The 21,350-nt window shown below is 40.6% G+C and overlaps 1 protein-coding gene across 2 annotated transcripts; it reads left to right on the top strand.

Moving 5' to 3' along the window:
• The first annotated feature begins 4,770 nt into the window (after positions 1-4,770).
• HERPUD2 (HERPUD family member 2) lies at positions 4,771-21,084 on the top strand. Of its 2 annotated transcripts, XM_031053056.2 has the most exons (9): positions 4,771-4,910; positions 5,031-5,324; positions 10,365-10,442; positions 10,803-10,916; positions 12,875-13,032; positions 18,137-18,259; positions 18,574-18,897; positions 20,201-20,315; positions 20,645-21,084. In XM_031053056.2, the coding sequence occupies exons 2-9, from the start codon at positions 5,178-5,180 to the stop codon at positions 20,804-20,806; spliced, it is 1,221 nt and encodes a 406-aa protein (XP_030908916.1). In that variant the 5' UTR covers positions 4,771-4,910; positions 5,031-5,177; the 3' UTR covers positions 20,807-21,084. The 2 variants fall into 2 exon arrangements, with proteins under 2 accessions (XP_030908916.1, XP_005140593.1); XM_005140536.3 differs by having other exon boundaries at positions 4,792-5,324.
• Positions 21,085-21,350: the final 266 nt, after the last annotated feature.

A 21,350-nucleotide genomic window follows, 5' to 3' on the forward strand; every position in this document is an offset into this window, starting at 1 on the left:
CCTTTTCTTGTGCTGTGACAGCACTCCAAGAACTCAGATAACATCAGCACCTCCTAAAGAAATCCACCTGTGTCTGAAAATGTTTAATATCTTTTTTTCCCTGAGCTTTTTACATCTGCTGCTTATTCTCACATACTTTCCCACAAGTGCCAAAGACTAAACTTGCCTCTTTTTTTCATTTCCTTCCACTGCAGCCAACACAATTTCCTTGTGCCCACTGCAAATTCCTCCACCACCGAGCTCTTCTGGCATCATGCTGGCTTCTGTTTTTTGGGCAGAGGGGAAGAGGGTTTTGTGTGGTCATTTAATGCATGAGAAAACTCATTAATAGATTTTCTGGGTAACTGAAATGTTTTTAACTGCAGAATAGAGTGAGCCTAACAGTGCAAGCTTCCTCCTGATGCCCTGGCAGTCTCCTGCAATTCCAATTTAGTGTGACTGCATTTTCTGGAAGGAAAGAATAACTTGAACTCTGTGCTTATTCATTCTCATTGCTGGGGCTAATCAATGAACCAATTGTATTTGGTGGTGATGTGAGGGTCATCATGTTTTAAACTGACAGGAACCCACACATAGAGTTGCCAGTTCACCAGGTGAGAACGAGAAAGAACCAGGTCAGTGACTATGAATATGGACCAGACCTGAGCCTAAAACACAGCCGACAGAATCACAGCCTGCTTCCGTTGAAATACCCACTTCCTACTATGGAGGCTTATTTGTGATTTCACAGCCTGCTGAGGTGAAATCAAGGTGATGTTGAGAGCAGATGCTAAGTTGTATAAACCAGCAACAGAACAACTGCTCAACTAGAGTGTTAAAAAGATTTTGTGCAATTAACGAGTAATTACTTAAAAAAAAGGAACAATATTGTGTGCATACTGAACCATTTAAAACCAACACTGTGAGAAAGTCTACAAGCACTATTAGAGGCTACTCACATCCTTGGGGAAGGGCGCTCTTTTTTCCGGCCATGAAAATGCAGCTTTGTTCTGTGAAGATGGCTAAAACCAATACAGCCACCTACTGACTGAAAAGGTTACCCGCAGCATGTTTATGCGCTTGTCATTTAACTTGCCATTTCCATCCGAAAATTGTGGAAAAAACCGTGGAAAACCGGTGTTCAGCAGCAGCTAATTACTGATGCACACAATTAATAGCCGATTCGTAACTTGCTGATTCTCCTTGTTACTCATTGCTTTGACATCTGGTTAGGTACCTGGTGTATAGCAGCAGACTAGTGGGTCCTTCAACTGTCACTACAGGCAATTTGCAAGTGAAACTGAGTATTCTGTATTTCCCTCTCAGCCTGCTCCATTTGGATTCCCTGGTGGCTACAAAGGAGAAAGCTTACTACCTTTATTGTTAGCAGGTCCATTTGTAAGGTCTCTCTCTCAATAGCCCCTTAGATCTTGAAACATTCAGTGTTGTAATAGCTGAGATTGCTGCCTCTTGTCAAGTTTGATGGAAGTTGGTCACTGGGCTCAAAGGTTACAGGGAGGATCAACTGGTACCTGTAGAAAACATCAGCAACAGAACAGCAGTTAGTCCTGACAAACAACTGAGGTGTCCATTATGATATTTAAATATATACACATTTCTGCTTGTTTGCTTACACAAATATCAGGACTGACAAATAGTCTGCCTCTTGTTGAACAACCTGTAGCCAAACCCATGCATCAGTGTTGCTTATATGGCAACAAGACTTCCAGATTTTTTTCCTAATGGAAATCAATTATGAAACTCCCATAGTACTGTTGGGAATCAGCAGTATTTCTAGTGCTGAAGAGGTGACATACACTTCCAGAGAGAGAAAACCCATGTGAATATGACCTTTCCCTTAGTTTCCTTAAGAAATAAACTTCTCTGGCTTCATGTATACAACTGAAGGGAGCACAAACCCACTCCTTCCTCCGTGTACAACAAGCTTTCCAGATCATTAAATGAAATGTAAATTCTACGATTTAGAAGAGAAAATCTTGGCAGTGGCTGCAATGAGGATTTTCTCAAAGCTATTTGTTCTAAGGAAGGAATGTGGGAATCCTTGTCATCATTTCATAGTAAGGCAGAGTTTGTTAAAGTCTTGGAGAAAACTGATGTGTCTGAGCATACAGATTCTCAAGTTCTTTCTGGTTGTCATCCCACATACAGGTCAGTAATTTCACATGACCTCAACTCTTAGAATAAATAGCAAAAGAGGCTGAATTCATTAGCTGCAACCCAGCTTTGTAACTGCTGTGATTCCATTTGAAAATATTTTACTGACAATAAATGGAGATTTTGCTCTATTCCAATTTGATAAATGGGTATTGAGGTAGATTAATAATACAACCTGTCTTCTATGCCAAGCTCAGTTAAGAACCTAGAGTTGTAGGTTCTTAGATGCTGTTTTCCTTTGGATAGTCTAATGGTTGAATAAGAGGCCTCAATTCTCAAATCATGTGCCTATTTTACACATTTCAAGAGTCAGAAGATCTTTCATAGCATTTTAATGCATTAATTCCTTATTTTTAAAAAAATCATACAGTTCTGGCATTCTTAAAGGTGATTTGCTGTAATTTTTCCTCTGCACTAAAGGGATGTCACACACAGTACAAGCATGCAAAAAGATTCCTGTGGATTTGTCAAGGTATGTCAAGCTGGGTAAGTATTAAGAATAATGACATAATTTCTTGTGTGTTAAAATACCAAATGGCCTCTCGCTGCGATACCTTGTGATATTTCACAATGGATATTCATAAAATGTTTCCTGGAACCTCAATTCATGTCAAACTGGTTTTACCAGGTTTTTAGTCCTAAAATGCAATTACTGACGGTGTGATTCTGACTCCCAAGGGCTTGTGCATGGTCCAGGGATGTGCTCACAGAGGTGGCACAACATGCAGCTTCGAAAGTGACACCACATGAGACATCTTCCTGTTCCCAGGTAGTGACTTGGGAAATTTCTTGGTCATCCCAAGTCTGTAGTTCTGCTTAGTAGCTAATGGGCATGTTACAGAAATACTACATGTACGTGGACCACCAAGACTGTCAAACAGCACCACTGCAACCACCCTAGAAGTTAAAAACTTATGCATTAATCCCTGCTAAGTGCTCATCTAGCTGACCCATTTTGTTGCACTACCCTAGGCACAAGTATTCACCTAGTGCTTGGAAATTGTATTCTACTCTTGGAAACCCCTGGGAATTCCAAGTTACATGCCCTGGTAGCCACAGCATGGTCAGAATTTCAAGGGCAAATAAGCATTCTTGTATAACCAGGGAGGGCACCAGGAAACCGGTAGGAGTATGTCAAATATTACATTGGAAGGCGTTGTCGAGTGCCAATTTTCCATATTTACTATTTGATAAGCCTCCTCAAGGACAATGGGCACTGTAGCAGCACAGAGCTCACATGCTCCACCTCAAGCATGAGGTTTGTGAACGATGGTTGTGGGCAAAAATGATCGTAAGTTGATGAACACAAATATTAAGACTATTTTCTCTGCGAATTCTTGCATTAGCTGTTGTTTATCTGAGAGGAAGAATTAGGTCCTGGGTTCTAATGTATTTCTTCATGCTCTTTTTATCTTTCCCTTCAAAAGCTGGAGCTCCTTACAGTCCTCCCTTTATTAGCAAACTCTTCTGTGCCTCTTTGTTCATAGCATGGAGCCTAATGAAGGGTCTGATTCTTTGGCATTAAAGGGACACTACCAACCTGACAGATCAAACCTGCCTTCTGTGCTTATAAACAGCATTTGAAGACTGAAGGAAATAAAAAGCAAGTGCTCTCTTCTGAGTCAAGAGACACTTTAAAATATTTTTATAAGTTTATTGCTTTCATCGAGTTAATGAGGCCAAATTTTACTGCAGAGATCTTTAGAAGTATGCTGAACCTAACATTCCCCTTGTTCCATGTTATTTTATCCATCACCCTTGAAAGTTACCTTTTAAAGGCTTTTCTTCTCAGCAACTGAAAATCACCTAAGATGACTGGAAGTTTACAATGCTAACCTGAGACTTCAGAAACTTGCTTTATGGGTTTAGACAAGTTTCTGTGCTGCATAAGGCAAATCCCTTCCTTTGCCTCCATTCTGTTTATAAAATAGTATTTCTTTACATTATTTACTATAGTAACCTTCCAGCGAGGGTGGTGAAGCACAGGGTGCCGAGGGAAGCTATGAATGCCTCATCCCTGGCAGTGCTCAAGGCCAGGTTGGACACAGGGGCTTGGAGCAGCTGCTCCAGTGGAAGGGGTCCCTGCCCGTGGTAGGGGTTGGAACTGGAGGAGCTTTAAGGTCCTGTTCAACCCAAACCAGGCTGGGATTTTACGATTTCCTGACCTGATTAGAATAGTGAGGATAAATTCACTGAGCTGTTCCCACATGATGGTGATGGAGGCAAAAGGGATGTATTTAACCTTCTCAGTGTTGACACTGTCGGGTGAACCAGCACCTGTGACACAAGAAGCTGGCAGTCAAGACACCCCAACAGGCCCCCGGCTCCGGACCTCGGTAAGACCGAGAACCCGCACTTCCACCAGCACGCTGTTCCACCCACGCCGCCCCGGTGCAAAGCATCACCTCAGACCGCCCCAAGCCCTTCCCTACCAACGCAGCTGTCGGAAACCCACGCACCCCAACCAGCGAAGCTCCCCTGCGCTCAGCCCCGCTCACGCAGCGGAGGCCGCCATTGCTCCGCCCACCTCACGCACACGTACCGCTCTTCCGCCGGGAGGGGGGGCGAGCACTGCGCAGTGCGCATGCGTACCGAACCCCACCCGCCCGGGTCGCGGGCGCCCTGCGGCGGGGAGCGGCGGAAGGCCGCGGCTCAGCTTCCGGTCTCCATTTTACGCAGGCGACAGCGGCCGGAGATCGAGGTGGTGCTGCTGGTGGAGAGATCAGGCCCGGCCCGGCCTGGGCCATCGCGTTCCGGTAACGGGGCTCACCCACTGTCCTTTTCATATCTCTGGGTGCCCCGGGGTTGGGGGCGCGTTCGTTGTCGCCGCGGTTCCCGGGGGGTGCTGAGCCGCTCCTCTCTCTGCTTGGCGGCAGACTGCGGCCGGTGCCGCCGCCGTGTGAGGGCGAGGACGGGGATGGGCGCCCGCAGACTCCCCGAGAAGCTGTGCCCCGGCCGCTGAGCCCCCCACTAACCGCAGTGCCCAAGGATCGATCCGGTTCGTGTGCCCGGTTCTACTTATCATGGACCAAAGCGTCGTGGAGCACCCGGTGACCCTCATCATCAAGGCCCCCAACCAGAAATACACCGATCAGACCATTAACTGCTTTCTGGACTGGACTGTGGGCAAGCTAAAGTCTCACCTCTCCAAAGTGTACCCCAGTAAGCCGGTGAGTTGGTGGCCAGACTGGCATTGTGGGAACTTGTGCGCAGTTGGTCAAGACTTCCATTAGGTACCCTGCAACATAAACATAGTCCTAGTGCCGGAGAGATGCTGTGTACAGCTGGTGCCCGGCACTCAGCTGTCAGGGAAGCTCTCAATGCAAAATAGTTGCTCTTTCCTGTGGTTTAAGATCACAGTGTACCATCCCTGAAGATGGCATCGCTGAGGACACTTAGTAAGGCTTCATTCATCTTTTTGGGGAACTGGAAATGAGGTATCTCAGTTAACTTAAGATTAGTATGTAAATGGAAAAGTTCTGTTTCAAGTGATTACAGTGTAATCAATGCAGCTAAAGTTATCATCATCTAGTGAATTCGTTGAGGTGTTGGAGCAGGTAGATGTTTGTTCATAGTATTTGAAATAGGGAGTTGAGCCTCCAGAATTACTTCCCCCTTCTTCCTCACTTTAAAGAACAGTGGGGTTTTCTGAACACTTTGCTCTCAGATATTCTATGACTGGCAGTCGTGACTGTATTTTGCACCTTAATATCAAGACCTGTTGTGGGGTTTTCTTTTGTTATGTTTCCTGAGGAAAATAATGTTTAATTGTCAACTCTTTTTTAAGTTCTAAACTTGGCAGTTGACAAGAGGCTGGGAAAAACAATGTAGGTAATAACAGAAAGATGATACTGTGCCTATTAGTCATACAGAACAGTATACTTGAAATTTTGTTCCAGAAAACTATATAAAAGGAGTGACTGCTTCTACACTGCAGCAACAGCAGCATCTGAGGCCTAGACCTTGCTGTGGAAAGCATCAGACAAAGGTTGTGTTTATATTGTAACTGATTAGTATGCACCTAATTTAATAGAACAATTATTGGCCTTGTTCATTGAAGGTAAAAGTAGCTTTGTGTCTTAGGTCGGGTTTGTGCCTTTTGGAGAAAGAAGGCAAGCAGTCAACAACTTAGGCTGTGTCTTGGGTACATTGAGCTCTGTTAAGCAGTTTTTGAGAGTTTGTAGGTTTAGTTATTGCTGCGAGTACTGCTCTGCTGAGGGAGCGTATCTGCAATGACAGAAACAAATCCACGGCTTCAGCTGATTGCTGCTGCTTCTGTCACTGGAGTCTCCTCCTGTGATGTGTTTAGGCAGTAGTTTTCTGACTCACCCCATGTTTTTGTTAGATTTGGCTTCTTGTGAAGAATCCTGTCTGAACACCAGGTTTTCATGTCGCTGTGTAGGTCTGAACCAGTACTAGCATATTGAATTTCAGTTTCCTGGAACATCTTTCTTCTGCTGAAAATTGATTCCTCAACATGTCTCTCATTACATCACTGGTTAAGAATCCCCCCTAATAATTCTGGGTTACAAAATGAAGAGCTCCGTCATGAAAATTATCTCAATGATTCCAATTTATCTGGTTTTACTGTATTTGCATTTAAACTAGTACATGAACATAGTATTTTTATTTTATAGAACCTATGAATTAAAGTAAGAACATGGGGAGGAGAAATGCAACATCCTAGTAACACCTATGTATAGTAAAATTAGAAAGTGAAGTTGATGTTGCATGCTACTGCTTTTTGCAGATCTGTTTAAATCTTTGTGCTCTTAGGAGCACCTCTGCCCCCCCCCTTATTTTTCTTTAAACCAGATCAAGGCCAAAAGCTTCTCCATCAAATTTCTACTTTCCTTGAATATAATAGGTCCTGAAAATAACTTCTGTTACAGTGCTATTTTAAGAGTGCATCAGAACACAGATGTTCTCTCAGATATTGCAGTGTTCTGGGTGTGAAATAGAAATCAGTTGCTATCCCTGCTATATACATAGTCTTTCAAGTTTTTACATGTGACTTTTACCTTATTCTATAAGCACCTGTAAAATAGTCAGTAGACTGATGGCAACTTTGATTGTTGTCATTAAATTTACAATTTATTAAGAATGTATGTTCAGCAAATGTGATGGTTAAAGTGTGCAAACAAGAAGTTAGGCCCTGAGGCAGTGGTGTTTATTTTTGCAGGTTAATTTCTGTAAATGGCATGGCTAAACATATGCAAATTTCCGAGGCAGATTTAACTTGGTTTAGTTGTTACTAAAGTACTAAAGTTACTAAGTTGGCATACTTACTTTAGCAAGTCATCGAAGGAGATAAGTGGGGTTTAAAACCAAATCAAATTAGTTTGTGGGTCTACACTAACATTCACATTCCTCAGTATCTTTCTTTCCCTGACTGGACCAGTTTCTCATAGCTGGAGTACTGCAGTTACAGTGTCCCTGAATGAAATGTTTATTTAAGAGAACTTGAGAAATTAACCTCTGTGTGTCAGTCTGGCAGCTCTTGCAGTCAGTGCATTAACCACTGCAACGATTACACCCAGACACTTAAATTCTCCTTTCCTGTAGCACCTGTCATCTAGCATATGCATTGCCCACATTTCTAACCAGATGTGGTGGTTTAGATTATTATTTCCGATGGGAGAGAGGCTGAGTGACCAAAATAACGAGTATCTTGTAGCTGAAACAGGGTAGCCCAGAGATTGTTTCTTGTTTCTAAAGGGAATTGCTGCATTAGCTCACATTTGGTGGTTTTGGTGATATGCTGTGTGTACCTAATTTGGACCCAGGAAGCATTGCAGCAGGGGTCTCGCTTGAAAAATGGAAGAAGAAACCCAAACCACTAGCTGCTGAATTCGTGGTTTTAAACACATACCTTTTGAATTGTGGTATGGAAACTATCTTCCATCTCACTGTAAACTCTAGGTTCTAGATGCATTTTATCTGATGCTACATGTTCGCTTGTGAAAATGGGGGGCACTCTAATTCTTTATATATGTTTTAAAGTGTTTTTCCATCACAGTTCAGTGTTTGGGCTAACAGAGAGCATGTTGTTCCTTGAACAGGTTTGATAGTGAACCTCCTCTGGCAGAGGATCACTTGAATGCCTTTTCTGTTTTCTTTGGCATAAATGTGAACTATGTGTTTTCACATTTGTCACCACTTCTTCCATCTGCATTTAAATCCCTGCCCCTCATCTCAGAATTCCAAGATGGCTTTCACCCTGAGAATTGCAAGTGATAATCCTGTAGTGCCCCATTAGGTATTTAAGTTATGTAGGGAGGAGTATGTGGTTTAAGGCCTCATGGTCCCCATTAATGTCTCTAGCTTAATATGATTAACAGTACTCAACATAGGTGTAACTTTTGTGGCTTTGTAGGGAGGTGAAAGGTGCTACTGAAGCCTATGTAATAGTCAGCTTTGAGGGGTCGTTTTACTACAGCAGTTTCTTTTCTGTGAAGTATTCGTATGAAAAAAATACATTGTACTATTCATTTGAGGAGTAGTAAATGAGATGGAGTTGAGGAGAGGTGCATATGTGAGGTGCTGAAGAATCTGAATTTGACCATCTAGAAAACTGTATTATGAGTGATCCATCGCCATGTTGGGTGATAATACAAAGGTTTGGAGTTTGGGGGTGCTTTGTTATTGTTACGTTTTGCTTGCTTTAACTGCTCCTCCATTCTAAGTTATCTCCAGATAATCTATCTCAGGACCCAGTGACAAGGTTTCTACCACTTTTCTTCTGGTTCCACTGCTGATTCTAAAGCAACAAGTTTCCTACTTTTAAGAAATCAAAGTTTCCAGTAATGTTGATCCATGCTGCATATTCTATTTTTTCTATGATGGCATTTCCCAAACATAAAATGCAAGTAAGCTTGTGTTTTGCTAGCAACCTGTACCCTCTTGAAAGCAGCAACCAAACAGGTTCATTCATTTGAAGTTAGTCTGTCATGAGACAGGTATTTTTGCTGCTGTTTTAAACGTGAACAGAAATAGCACAGTGTTGATGCTGAATTTATTGCATTGTTTTATTCATTGGAGCTGCAGCATACTAGTTCTGTGTAGTGAGCCTTACAAAAATAGTGTATTATGTCACTGTTTAAAAATACAGGAAAATGCAGAAGAACCTAAAAAATGACTCTTCAATAGAAGTGGTAAACAGTTCTGTACTATATATGGCAGGTTATGGACTAATATTTTAAAGACATGTATGTAATAATGGCTAGTATGAATTGGGGGAAGTTAAAGCAAAAGCTTCTCAGACTTAATGTGAACTTTCATGTGCTTAGACTAGCTATATTCAGGGGAAAAAAACCCAAATTCTCCAACTTTTCTGTGCTCTGCTAAGTTATTGGGAATCTGGAAAAGGCTATTGCAAACAAAAAATCAAACTTCTCTGAAAGCTTTTTTAATCAGAGATCTCTATCGCAGGTATTTGTGGTTTAGTATTAGCATGAATAAGACTGCAGAGTGGGCAGCAGGGTGCTGGGCAACTGGGATGTAAGACCAGCTGTTTGCATGTCTTCATTCTTCAGATATTTCATGCTGTTAATGCCTGTCTGTTCCACTGATGTTAGCCTAAATATCTTCATGTAGCACTTGCTTATGCTAATGCTTTCTTTGAAGTAGTAACTGCTATTGTATTAAGATGAAAGCAGTAGTTCAGCTACTCTTGTGAGTGCTGTTTTTTTGGGGGTGGGGGTTGTTTTGGTTTTCTTGTGGGGGGAGAATGTGGGATAGGAACTAATAAGAGAAATTCATTGTTGAAAGAGATTGAAATTTGTGCCCCCCTTCTGCATATTTTAATTACCATTCCCTCATTCTAACTATTTTGGGGTTGGTTTGGCATTATTTTTTTGCCCCAGCCACTTTTCAGTCTCCTTTTCCAGGAAGTGGCTGGGAATGGGAGCAGGGAAAAGAGCAAATCACCTTAAAAGAAAGGAATTTTTGAATCTATCTAATGGTTTTCTTGAGCAGCATTAGCCAGTTAAGTGTTGTTAATTGTTCTGGCACTCGTGTTGAGTGCATAATAGCAGAATTCTTTTTTAGAATTAATGCGTCAGTTGGACCTGTGAAGCCTCTGAACAGTCTTTAAGGCTATCTGATGATGGTTGGAATTGTAAAGGGTTTTCTGGCTGCAAATGTTATCTCCAGCTGTATATCTGTTCAGCAGGAAAAAGCTAAATTCCTTTCTTTGTCCCATCTCCTAGTCTACAAAGGATCAGAGACTGGTGTATTCTGGCAGACTGCTTCCTGATCATCTGCAGCTGAAAGATGTTCTCAGAAAAGTAAGCTTTATATCAACACCATATGATATTTGATCAACAAGGTTAAAGCTTGTGATATACTTCCTCATGTGTCTCTGTGTGGTCTTCCGTTGGTTCTGGGGAAGACCGAGGGTAAGTAGGTGTTCAGTATGTTATTATGGACTGCTGCTAAGAAAACACTGGTTGTGAAACAGTAAACTTCTCATGTGCTGGACTCAAAACTTGCTTTATGCTCTTTCCTTTGTATAATGTTTCTTTACTGATTGCAAACGCAACTTTGATAGTGTTGGGTTTGTTTGGGGTTTTTTTTTTTAAGACTTTTTTTTCTTGTAAATTCAAATATTGTTGCTTTAGCTCTTCAATGTCTTTATTCTTTTTTAGCAAGATGAATATCATATGGTTCATCTGGTATGTACTTCCCGGACACCCCCAAGTTCTCCAAAACCCACCACCAGTAGAGATGGTCATGGGACTTCAGCCTCCAGCAGTAGCTCAGTGAGTTGGGTTATGTTTTCTTGCACAGGACATGCATTTCTTCTACACTTTTACAGGGTATGGTGAAAGTAGAACATGCTCTATGAAATTGTACAGCTGGATTATTTAAGGGTGTCACTTCATTTAAACAAAGGTCACCTCTTTCCAAACTCTAACACAATTGGGTTTATTAGATGATAAAGCACTACTTTTGTAAGCTATTCTTTGTTTCTAACACTTCTTTATTGCAAACTACATTGTTCTTTCCATGTCCCCGTGTCTTTGCCAGAAATTGAGCAGTGTATTGAGATTCAAGAAAAATAAAAGACCCAATTTATTTTGTGAAAATTTGTACTGCTGAAGAGATACCAGTCAAATCAGTGCCCTTGTGAAATAGGCAGGTGGAGCTTGGCCAGAATTCATTCTGCTTGACAAGGATTGGCTTCAAGGCAATGATAAGTATCTGTAAGACAGTGAGAAGTGGGAAGTGTTCTTAATATTTTATTAGTTAAGCTATTCACAGAACACGCTGGTTTAGGGTGTTTTGAGCCTTCCCCTCTTCATGCTCTCCCCAGATGATGCTGATCTTTGGGTGTACTCTGTCTTAACAGAAATGAAGTTAGTATTTCTGTTGATGACTTGGTCATCACTACTGTAATTCTCTTGGCTTTTCCCAGTGATGTGAAGAATAGTAAGCGACTAAGGAAAGGGTTAAGTACCATTGCAGGCACTTTTATCTACACTGTCTCAGTTACCAGCATATGGGAGATACCTTTCTAGTAATAAGCTGTCTGTCTTTGTTCTGTTTATAGCGTACTGTATGGAGTGCAATGAGACAGTCATAAAAATGAACAGTTGAAGGCATAGTAGAAAGTGGACAGTGGTTACATTGTATTTTCAAAGGCTGTATTTATATCTTCAAACAGGACACGGGAGGCCTGCTTTGTCATCATCTTATTGCTGTGTAGTTCAGTTGTAAATGTTATATTTAAATGACTGTATTAATGACTGCTTAAAGCAGTCTGTATGCACAATGTTAAGTTCATAGTACTTTAAAAGAAACAACCTAAACCCAAAGCTTGAATGGCCTTTGTTCTTCCATTTATTTCTAATGTTTATTTCCCCTGCTGTCTAGTGGTAAATTTTTTATGTTTTCCTTAGTACAGTAGATGTGATCTGGATGTGTTAGTAATTGCACCTCCTCACTTCCGGAGTTGTCAAAGTTGAAGATGATTTTCTACTGAGTAAACGTTACAGTAATGCAGAGCAACAGGATTTGGGGATTTGTTAAAACTAAAACAATGCATTTCAATGGCCAAGTTGCAGCCTTGTTATGGTGACACATGATCTAGAAAAGCCAGCTATTGGCCTGCTTCCGGGGTTAAGTATTGAGCTAGGAAAGCATTAAAGGTCTGACACACCAGTTTTAGGTGTATTTCTGGGAGCCTAAATAGTTCCCTGCTGCTTCCCTATTTCCACCTCCCAGCAGTTTGGATTGGGCAGCTGTCACAGTGAAGATGATGAGTAACTGAGAAACTGAAGGCAAGGATAGAGGAATGGTATTTTAAGCCACTGCAAGCACTGTTGTCTCTGAATATAAAGTCATATCCAGAGGTTCTAGTTATTTTTGTCAATGATAGCCACTAGAATTTTATTGCTGCCAAGTGTTCTATTGATAAGCTTTATTTTGGTTGAGCTTTTTGAAAGGATGATTCCCAGTGACTTGTGGTTTTCTCTGGGACCTGTCGAGTCTTTCTGGAAACCTAACTTTTGGCATATGTGCACCTGAGTGCAATTTTGAATTTCTGTTTTTACTGAAGTGTTGTCAGGCCCAATAAAACCCCCCGGGACCTGCCTGGTGCTTATATTCTCCATGAAATTATGATGAAATATTAAAGCAAAGAGATTTTGAAGACACAGCAGGAAATCTTGTAACTGTGGCAGAAAGATCCCTAACCTCAATTTTATTTATTTTCAAGAATTTAGACTGTTCTGGATCAACTGCTGGCTCACCCACAAACCAAGAAGCGTCATCTACGTCTTTGAACACTAGTGCAGATGGAGTGAGGCATCGTAATCTTCCACAAGCACAAAGCAATCCCATACTAAGCCACCAGTTCCCTTATGTAATGCAAGGGTAAGTGAGATTGAAACAATCTTCAGTTCTTTTACACTCTTTCAAGCATTATAAATGTTCAGTCACAATTACGTTTCTTTCACAGTATGCAAAATGATTTGACTAGTTCATATGGAAGCATAAGTCGCATTAGACACATTTTTGTATGAACATTAATACTTCTAGCCAGGAGTCAATCAGAGTAAGTGTTCTAGGTGCTCCCCTTCAGGTTGCTTTCTGCCCTCAGTTTTCTCTTGGTAACTGCAGCTGTAATACTTGTCTGGTGGATGTGTAGTTAGTAATGTAACTGATAAAATTACTACTGTTTGCCTTTTCTAGTGCTTTATTGTAATAATCAACACTAAATTATTATCAAAATAGGATGGTTCTTAGTTTTTGACACAGAAGAGATGTGACTCTTCACTTCTCCATAGTGAATTCAACTGTAGAAATAACATGCAGGTGTTCTGAGTACATGTAAGTACTTCTGTATGTAAAACAGAATTGTAAAGTATTTTCATATATACCAATGAAATGTTAACTAGTGTACATTTCCAGATGGGATCTTGTGTGTAACTTCAAAATTCTGTCTTTTTTACTTACAAAGCAGCTTCAGGAACTTTTAAAACCAGGCATTCTCCTAGTATTAGATTCTAGAGTTTTTCTTTGGAGAACCTTGAAACAAATCAAACCTGTGAAACTGCTAACAGTGACAATTCCTTCCATTCCTGGAAGGGAAACAGATGTCAAGAAGTGATGAAAATCCACGTGGTTTCAGCTCAATTTATGTGCTCTCTTTTTAGAGTTAACCTAGACTTCATTGCTCTCACTCATTTTCATCCTGAATTCTTTTAAGTCCGGTTAATTTTTTTTATCGGAAAGATAAAAAGCTGGGCAGAAATTGGAGTAGTTACATTATTCTGACCACATGCGTCTGTCCAGAAGACACTTGCCTTTAGGACAAAGCTTGGTGACACTGGGTTGGCTGTCAAGATTTCTGCTTGGTGTAATGTAAATCAATCCAGTTAGTTCCAGAAGCACTTCATTGTGTGTAAGCTCTAAGAAGTTTTAATGGTGTTCTGATTGGCTTTTCAGGTAAACATACTTTGAGAGTTGAGTGTTTTGTCAGAATGCATTGAACTCAGTGGGCTATGGACTTTCAGTGGGGGATCAGAACCATCATTGAGTCTTTTAAATGAGATAATTCAGTTAAAATAGTGGGAAGCATCAGTTTGGAAGACACAGCTGTGTTTCAAAGAAAGAGTAACTTCGTATTTTCCTGTATTTTCGTGTCTGCATTAGCAAGTATGTGGGTTGAGAGGAGTGGATCTGTAGACTGAAAGAGGTGCTGAGAACCAGCTGTCAACACGCCACATACGTCAGGGTTTTCTGTCTTACTTGGCCTATTTCTAATTTGGTCACCTGGAGTAGGTGCCTGTTTGTGGCTAAGGTGCATTAGCAGTGTACCTAAACTACATCTTTCAGTTTAGTGTAATCCAAAAGGAAACCACTTGGTGATCCAAGAACGTTCTGCGGTGCAAACACAACTATAGTAGCAGGAAATTATTTGCTTCAGAAGTGTATTCCTCATCTGAACAGAAATGCCAACATAAATTAACCCTAATTAATATTAGGTCTTTTCTGCAGAAGTTATTCAATGGAACAGGATCAGAACTTTAGTTATTTGCAAGTTGCTGAGCACTGGCTCTGCTCACCTCCAAATAAATGGTCTATGCCAATGCCTGCTATGGTCTGCTGTCTTCTCGAGAAACCCTGTATAACGTGCTCAGTAATCTTCTCAGATACACCTGGGTTTGCTTCAGGACACTGCTGCTTCTATTCCAGTGATAAGAAATGTCTTCTACTTTTTAGCTGCTCTCTTAACACCATTTTGGGCAATGAAATGTAGCCTTAATGTGATTTATGCAGAGACTGAAGACTTGTTAAAAATAATAAATATTTGTAGCCAGAATTTGCATTGATTTGTGAATTTTCTTACTGTTTCATGACCAAACACTTCTATTCTAGTTGTGTGATGAGCTACAGGCTCGACTGTAGGGAAAGGTCTCTAGATATTTAAAAATGTGTGTGAGGGTCAGTTTTCTTGAGCATTTTGCAAAAGTTTTATTAGTCAGGTAATTTGTGCAAATAAGTAATGATTAAACGATGTTGTCAATAGTTATTCCTGTTCCTGGCACAAAGCTTCATTGTGCTTGTTGAATATTCCTTGGGAAAATAGCTAATTCGTGTTACTAAAGTTGGAAGAAGAAGGCAATTTGAAACTTTTTCTGGCTTTTGAGCTTTTGTAAGTGCTGTCTTCTAAAAGTCTAGATTTCAGGGCACTGGGCAAGAATAGTTTATTTATCTACCAAGCCAGTCTTTTGCTGTGGAGAGCAAGCACAGCATAGTCTGCTCCCATGGGCTTAGTAGCTGTGCTACACAGGTACAAACAGAACAGATAGGCTCCAACCTGAGGTGGCTTGCATTTCAGAGTGGAGAGTACTTGGAAGCAGTGAAAAACACAAGAACCATCAAGACAGTGAGATCACTTGTCACATGTTAGCAGTCCATTTGGTTTTTGTACTGCATACATAGCAATATTTGACAGTGAACAGCAGAAGGACACGCTGCCAGCATGTAGTATGTTCTAGCACAGAAAAGCCTTGCTTCATGAGTGGCCTTTGCTTGCTGTATTTTTCTTTTTTTCAAGTTGCAAATAACATAGTGGGGAATATTGAAATTGCACTTAAGTTGATACCCCAGGCTCACATGAAACAAACAGTAAATGATATGTCTTTGTGGGTCAAGGTCATGAAACAAATACAGTTATTGTCAGTCATGCACATGGAGCTTCTAAGTCTGAATAGAAAGTCTTATTTTTCCACTAATGGTGAGCAGTATCTTCATGATGCCACTAGCAAACTAGTCTGACCTTACCCTTAAACCAAATCCCAGTTAGCTCATTTTAAATGTCTTCTAAAGACCAGAAGAAGTAATTGTGAGCTTTGTAGCTGTTTAAGGAATAGTGTGCCTCCTTCTTTAAAGAATATTCTGAAGCTGCCTCTACCACTGGAACCTTGATTGTTTTCTGACCCAACTGTTGTACTCTCTGCTCTGCTTTGTTTGGAATTCTTGTGTCTATTCCGTTTGCTTCTCTGCTATGGTGCTAGTCTTTTGAAATACACTGCTTCCTGCCTCTTTCTTCTTTTGTAAAATGATGAAAACACATGCTACTTTACTTTTGTTTCCTATGGGCAAGCCAGCTTGCTTTGCTGAGAGTGGGCTCTTCCTTTAGAGAGGTTGTTCTCACTGAAGTGCATTATACTCTTTAGAGTTGTTCCTGTATTTCATAAGCCAACTTGATACCCTGGCAGCTATAATGGCTGTGTAATTGACAGCATCTGCCTCATTCTGAATTTTGAAGAGCTAACAAAATACTGCTGTGCTAGTTGGCATTTCAAGCCTGAAGCTGGTTCCTGGATATTGATGTTTACTTTTTCCTCAGTAATGGAGACAGACCTTGAAAAGTTTAGTCTTGCTCCTCAGAAAGTCCCATCTCCTGCAATAACTGTTGGGCGTAAAAAGAGAAGGGAAGAGGGGAGGAGAGGAGAAAATTGGAATGAGAAAGGCAAGAACATGACATAACTGAAATCTTTTGTGGTTTGTCTTTGCCAACTGGTTTCTTAATCTACTGTTTAGCTTTAAGACATCAAGAAAGCGACTTTTGCAAAAGTTTGGAAGAAAGTAGAGGTTCGAGTCCTGTAAAAGACACATCTGTGAGGGTGAGCTGCTAGCCCTAAGGCCTGTTATCTTGTGTTGAGCTCAGCTTAGCAGTATTAAACAACAGCTGCTCTGAAATCCGTAACTGCCGAGAAAAAGAGTTAGTGAACACCTGCAGAACTCAGGCAAGTCGGGTAGCACTGCTGCTTGGTGACTGAGCTGGAGGAGTAAGTGTGCTGAAACACCTGAGTTGTCCTGTTTTGCATCCCCACATTGAGGGATAGAAGTTGGAGACCTTACTCAGTGATTTGTTACAACACGGCATTTAATGACACCCATGTAGAAGAGTTGAATCAACTATACATTTTGAAGGTCAAATGTTTTATGAGGATCAGGGTTCTATGGATTTTGCAGGATCCTCATTTCTCAGCGTTGGCCAGTTCAGGGTATAGAAAAACACATCTTATATGCCATAAAGATAAAAGCATGATTGATGTTTTTCAGTGCCAGCTTGATGGCTTCATTGTTCCATCGTGATAACCAAGCATAAATAAGTAGCATCAGCAAGGCTGCAAGTTCACCCTTTCAGGTTGTGACAGTCTCAGTTTGAATGCGGTATCAGGAGAGCAGCTTTTGCTTTTGGTTTTTCTTTTTTCCCCAGAGTGTTGTCAAAACAGATTATGACTAAACACAAACATACCAAACAGTTTTAGAGAGACTTGTCCAGAATCACAGTGAAATACTTACCATGTATAACATGGAAAAGATTTTAATGTCTACCTCCCATCTTTTTTTCTGGGCATGTGTTGTATACCTGAGTGCCTGGTAGACTAATGAAATCTCTTGGTAATATCTTTGCAGGGAGTGCCTTACTTAGGGAAAGGTGTAGTCTGCAGTGCTATTACAGCAGTCTCAGCTTTTGCTGCCTGCAGTGTGAATAAGGTTTTCTTCATGCTTTATACTCTCATGCTGTCCTGAAAGATGTCCTGGTTTGCTCCTGGTTTGCTACAGTTCCCTACATCCAAATCTTTGGGGAAAGAGTTGGAAATCTTGCCAAAACATGCTATATGCTCTAGGAGGTAAGAGAGGCTATGAAGTTTAAAAGCAGACATAAACAACCTAAAACTTCAGTATAGGAGCTTTGTATTTCTTGCATGTGAAAGAGTTAAAAGAAAAGAGAATCACTTAAAATATTGAAGGGGGGGGGAGAAGGGGAAGTAAATAATTCATGGTGTTAGTTGTAATCTTCAGAAGCTGTGTCTGAAAGATTAGTTTGTCTTTGCTCATGCTGATTTCTTGGTGTCTTTGTTCACAGTGATATGCTGCTTTAATTGTGTTTTAGTATTGGTGCATTTTATAATGTGGCAAGCTGGAAATTAATGTTTTTCTTTAAATCCTTTTCTAGCAATATAGGTAACCAATTTCCAGGCCAAAGTGTTCCTGCTGGATTTTCTATATATCCTGCATTCAGTCCCTTACAGATGATCTGGTGGCAACAAATGTATGCACGTCAGTACTACATGCAATAGTAAGTCAGCATTATCTTAGGTAGCACCAAGCCATACTAGTGAAATTTAGGTATTAAAAACCTCAGTGTTCTTTGCAGATTGTTTATTTATTTGGGTGTGCTGCTTTACACTAAGTTTTGTACAGCAAATCATGAAATCTAGCTTTGGGCTGGAATTAATGTATTGACAAGTAAAGATTTAAGGCAAAGTGCAGTTTGTTTTTACATATATTACATCTGAAATGTTCTTATTGGTGTAGAAAAGAAGACCAAAATAGCCTTAACAACTTCAATGCATGTTGTTTGACAAACCAGTTTCATGTTTCGATTCGTAGCCAAGCTGCTGTTTCAGCCCAAGTGACTTCCAGCACTGAGCCAGTGGGATCTGCAGTTGCCCAGGCTGTAAATTCAGAACGTGTTCCTGCAAATGAGCCTGCAGCAGTGCCAAATGTAGCCGTCCAGGACAACAGGCCTGTAAACCCAAATGTTCAGATGAATGCACAGGGTGGCCCAGTAGTGAATGAGGAGGATTTCAACCGGGACTGGCTGGACTGGATGTACACGTTCTCCAGAGCAGCAATTCTTCTGAGCATTGTATATTTCTATTCTTCCTTCAGTCGATTTGTCATGGTAATGGGAGCCATGCTGCTGGTTTATTTGTGAGTACAACAGTTGAGTCTAGCTGCAGATCTGAACGTGGAATATAGTGCTAGTATGTATGCCGTTTAAACTGAAAAGAAAATACTATTCAGATGCAAAAGTTGAGGCAATGCTCTTTCACAGTATGGTGGGTGTGTGTATTCAGACAAGTAGAGAAGCTCATCTGAAAAAAGAAGTAATTCTCAAAACATTTTTACAGTAAGTTGGATACCATTTATACCTGAAACACAGTGCTCTCAAATGTGGGTGATATTAAGAGATCAGTATTGTAGAAATATAGAATTTGGGGATGGAAATGTAGAAAGTGGGGGTGAGAGGCCAGAAGTTCACATAGGTCAAGCATATGCTTGCACAGACTTGTATTTGTGCTTGGATATAAAGGAAGCTTGCAGAGCAAAGCTCATTTATGTTTAAAGAATAACATGTGTTATGTGTAGTAAATCTTGTTAGGAAGAGTTAAGGTAGTGCTGCTGTAACAGTGGGTACTAGACTTCATAGAGTTGCAGGGACATTTCGTTACAATGCATAATAAAGATCTAAGGACACTCTCTATTTTACTAAGAAATAGCAGTACTGTTATCATTTCCTTTTACATAGGAAGATATCTTAATGATGTAAATAGAAGTGGAAAACAGGAGTAATATTTGATATTTCAGACTGATCTCACTCACTAAGAGTTTCTTTACATTGTAGTCTTAGTCCTCCCAAGGACTGTTCTGTATCTCATGCAGATAGAATAGTTGAGATCAGAATATAGACACTTAAAAAACATAGGGAGATGCTTATTTAATTTACAGTGGTAATGTGGTTCAAGCCTTAGATGAAGCTTACATTCTTTCTTTTTCCACAGGAAAACAACTTTAAAGATTAATTTTCTAAGTTAGCCCTAATTTTCTTAGTAATGTAAGTGCTTAAAATGGGGAGGAGACCCAGTAAGAATATTCTACATATTTAATCACTTAGTCATGCTTCCAGAACAGAGATGCATCTTCTGTGAACAGCACTTCTGAAAAGTAAATGCTAGCTCTTGTCAAGACCCTTCTTAATCCAGATATCCAAGAATAGCCATTCAGTGTCTGAAATAAGAGTTGCAAGAAGCATAGAATCACAGACTGGTTTGGGTTGGAAGGGACCTGTTAAAGTTTCAACTTTAGTTCAAACCTGCCCTTGAGCACTTGAACTCATGTAGCCTCATTCATTTGAAAGTACCTCAAGAATGTACTGCAGTAATTAGCTGTAGCAGAAAAGGCTTTTTGTTGCTTTCAAAAGAGAGCTTTTCAGCTGTTGTGTTTTCTTACATAGACACCAAGCTGGATGGTTCCCCTTTAGGCAAGAGGGAGGCCAACACCAGGCAGCCAATAACGTGGATGTGAATCATGATGGGCAACATGCAAATAATCCTGATCTAGAAGAGATGGTAAGAGCTGACATGTCTTCTGAGGCTCCTGTGTATCTTATTGTAAAGCATGCTGCAATGCCTGGACAGCTCAACTTGTCTGAAATGCAGTCAGTTTAACCAGTGAGGTTGCAGCTTGGTCCTCAGTGTTGTGTCTGCAGCTTAAATTCTGTATTTTCCCAGTTTGGCAGTTACTGGTGGTTTCCACTTAAATCACAAACTTTTCATGCTAGTTATTCTTCAGGAGGTTGTTCTGAGAAAAGTTACTTAAGGTAGGAAGATACTGTTGATGGCCTTATGTCAGAGCTGTGAAAAGAGGCAGATGAATTGCTTCCATTTCTGTTTTAAAGGAACGACTTATGGATGATGGGATTGATGAAGACAGTGGAGAAGATGCAGGTGAAGATGGCAATGCAGAGCAGCAGCCCGGATTCATGGCTTCTGCTTGGTCCTTTATCACAACCTTCTTCACATCCCTCATCCCTGAAGGGCCTCCACAAGTTGGCAATTAAAGAGGAAAAGGAACTGTGTCCGGCTGCCTCAGTAGCCACACGTAGAAGTGGAGCAGATTCTAGAGAGCATTCTAAATACAGTGCAATTCCTGAACATTTACAATGTTACCTTTCTGATCACAGTGTACAAAAACGTTTGTGTGTTTTGTTTCCTTTCAGATTTCTGATGCATTGATTATTTTAAGCACAAGTGGATTACTAAATGCTTTCTTTTAAGGTTCTTCTTTTTCTGAAGAATAAAATGTAAAGATACTGGTCTTCCTTGTTTTAATTTCAAATGTGTATTATACTGAGGCAAAAAGCTTGTATTTAATCTACGCCATTACATCTTTAAAGAGCTGTTAGAAATATGAATGGGGACAGAACCTCCAAGTGCTCTCTGTTCATCTGAATAATGCATTTTGTGACCTCGGGTTAGTTTCATGCAGGGTGTGAACTCCCACCTGGGACTGGGAGTTGATAAAGTCCCTGACAGAATGCTGTGAACCCAAGGGTTACGTGTTGATGGTGCATTGTCCTCATGTCAGAAAATACTGAGCCTCTT

This window comes from Melopsittacus undulatus, chromosome 1 (assembly GCF_012275295.1).
Source record: "Melopsittacus undulatus isolate bMelUnd1 chromosome 1, bMelUnd1.mat.Z, whole genome shotgun sequence".
Classification (NCBI taxonomy): Eukaryota; Metazoa; Chordata; class Aves; order Psittaciformes; family Psittaculidae; genus Melopsittacus; species Melopsittacus undulatus.

Coding starts and splice junctions, on each gene's coding strand:
- HERPUD2 (XM_031053056.2), top strand. CDS start 5,178: ATGGACCAAAGCGTCGTGGAGCACCCGGTGACCCTCATCATCAAGGCC. Junction 10,443..10,802: donor TGAAAGATGTTCTCAGAAAA/GTAAGCTTTATA, acceptor ATTCTTTTTTAG/CAAGATGAATATCATATGGT. Junction 18,260..18,573: donor CGTCAGTACTACATGCAATA/GTAAGTCAGCAT, acceptor TTCGATTCGTAG/CCAAGCTGCTGTTTCAGCCC.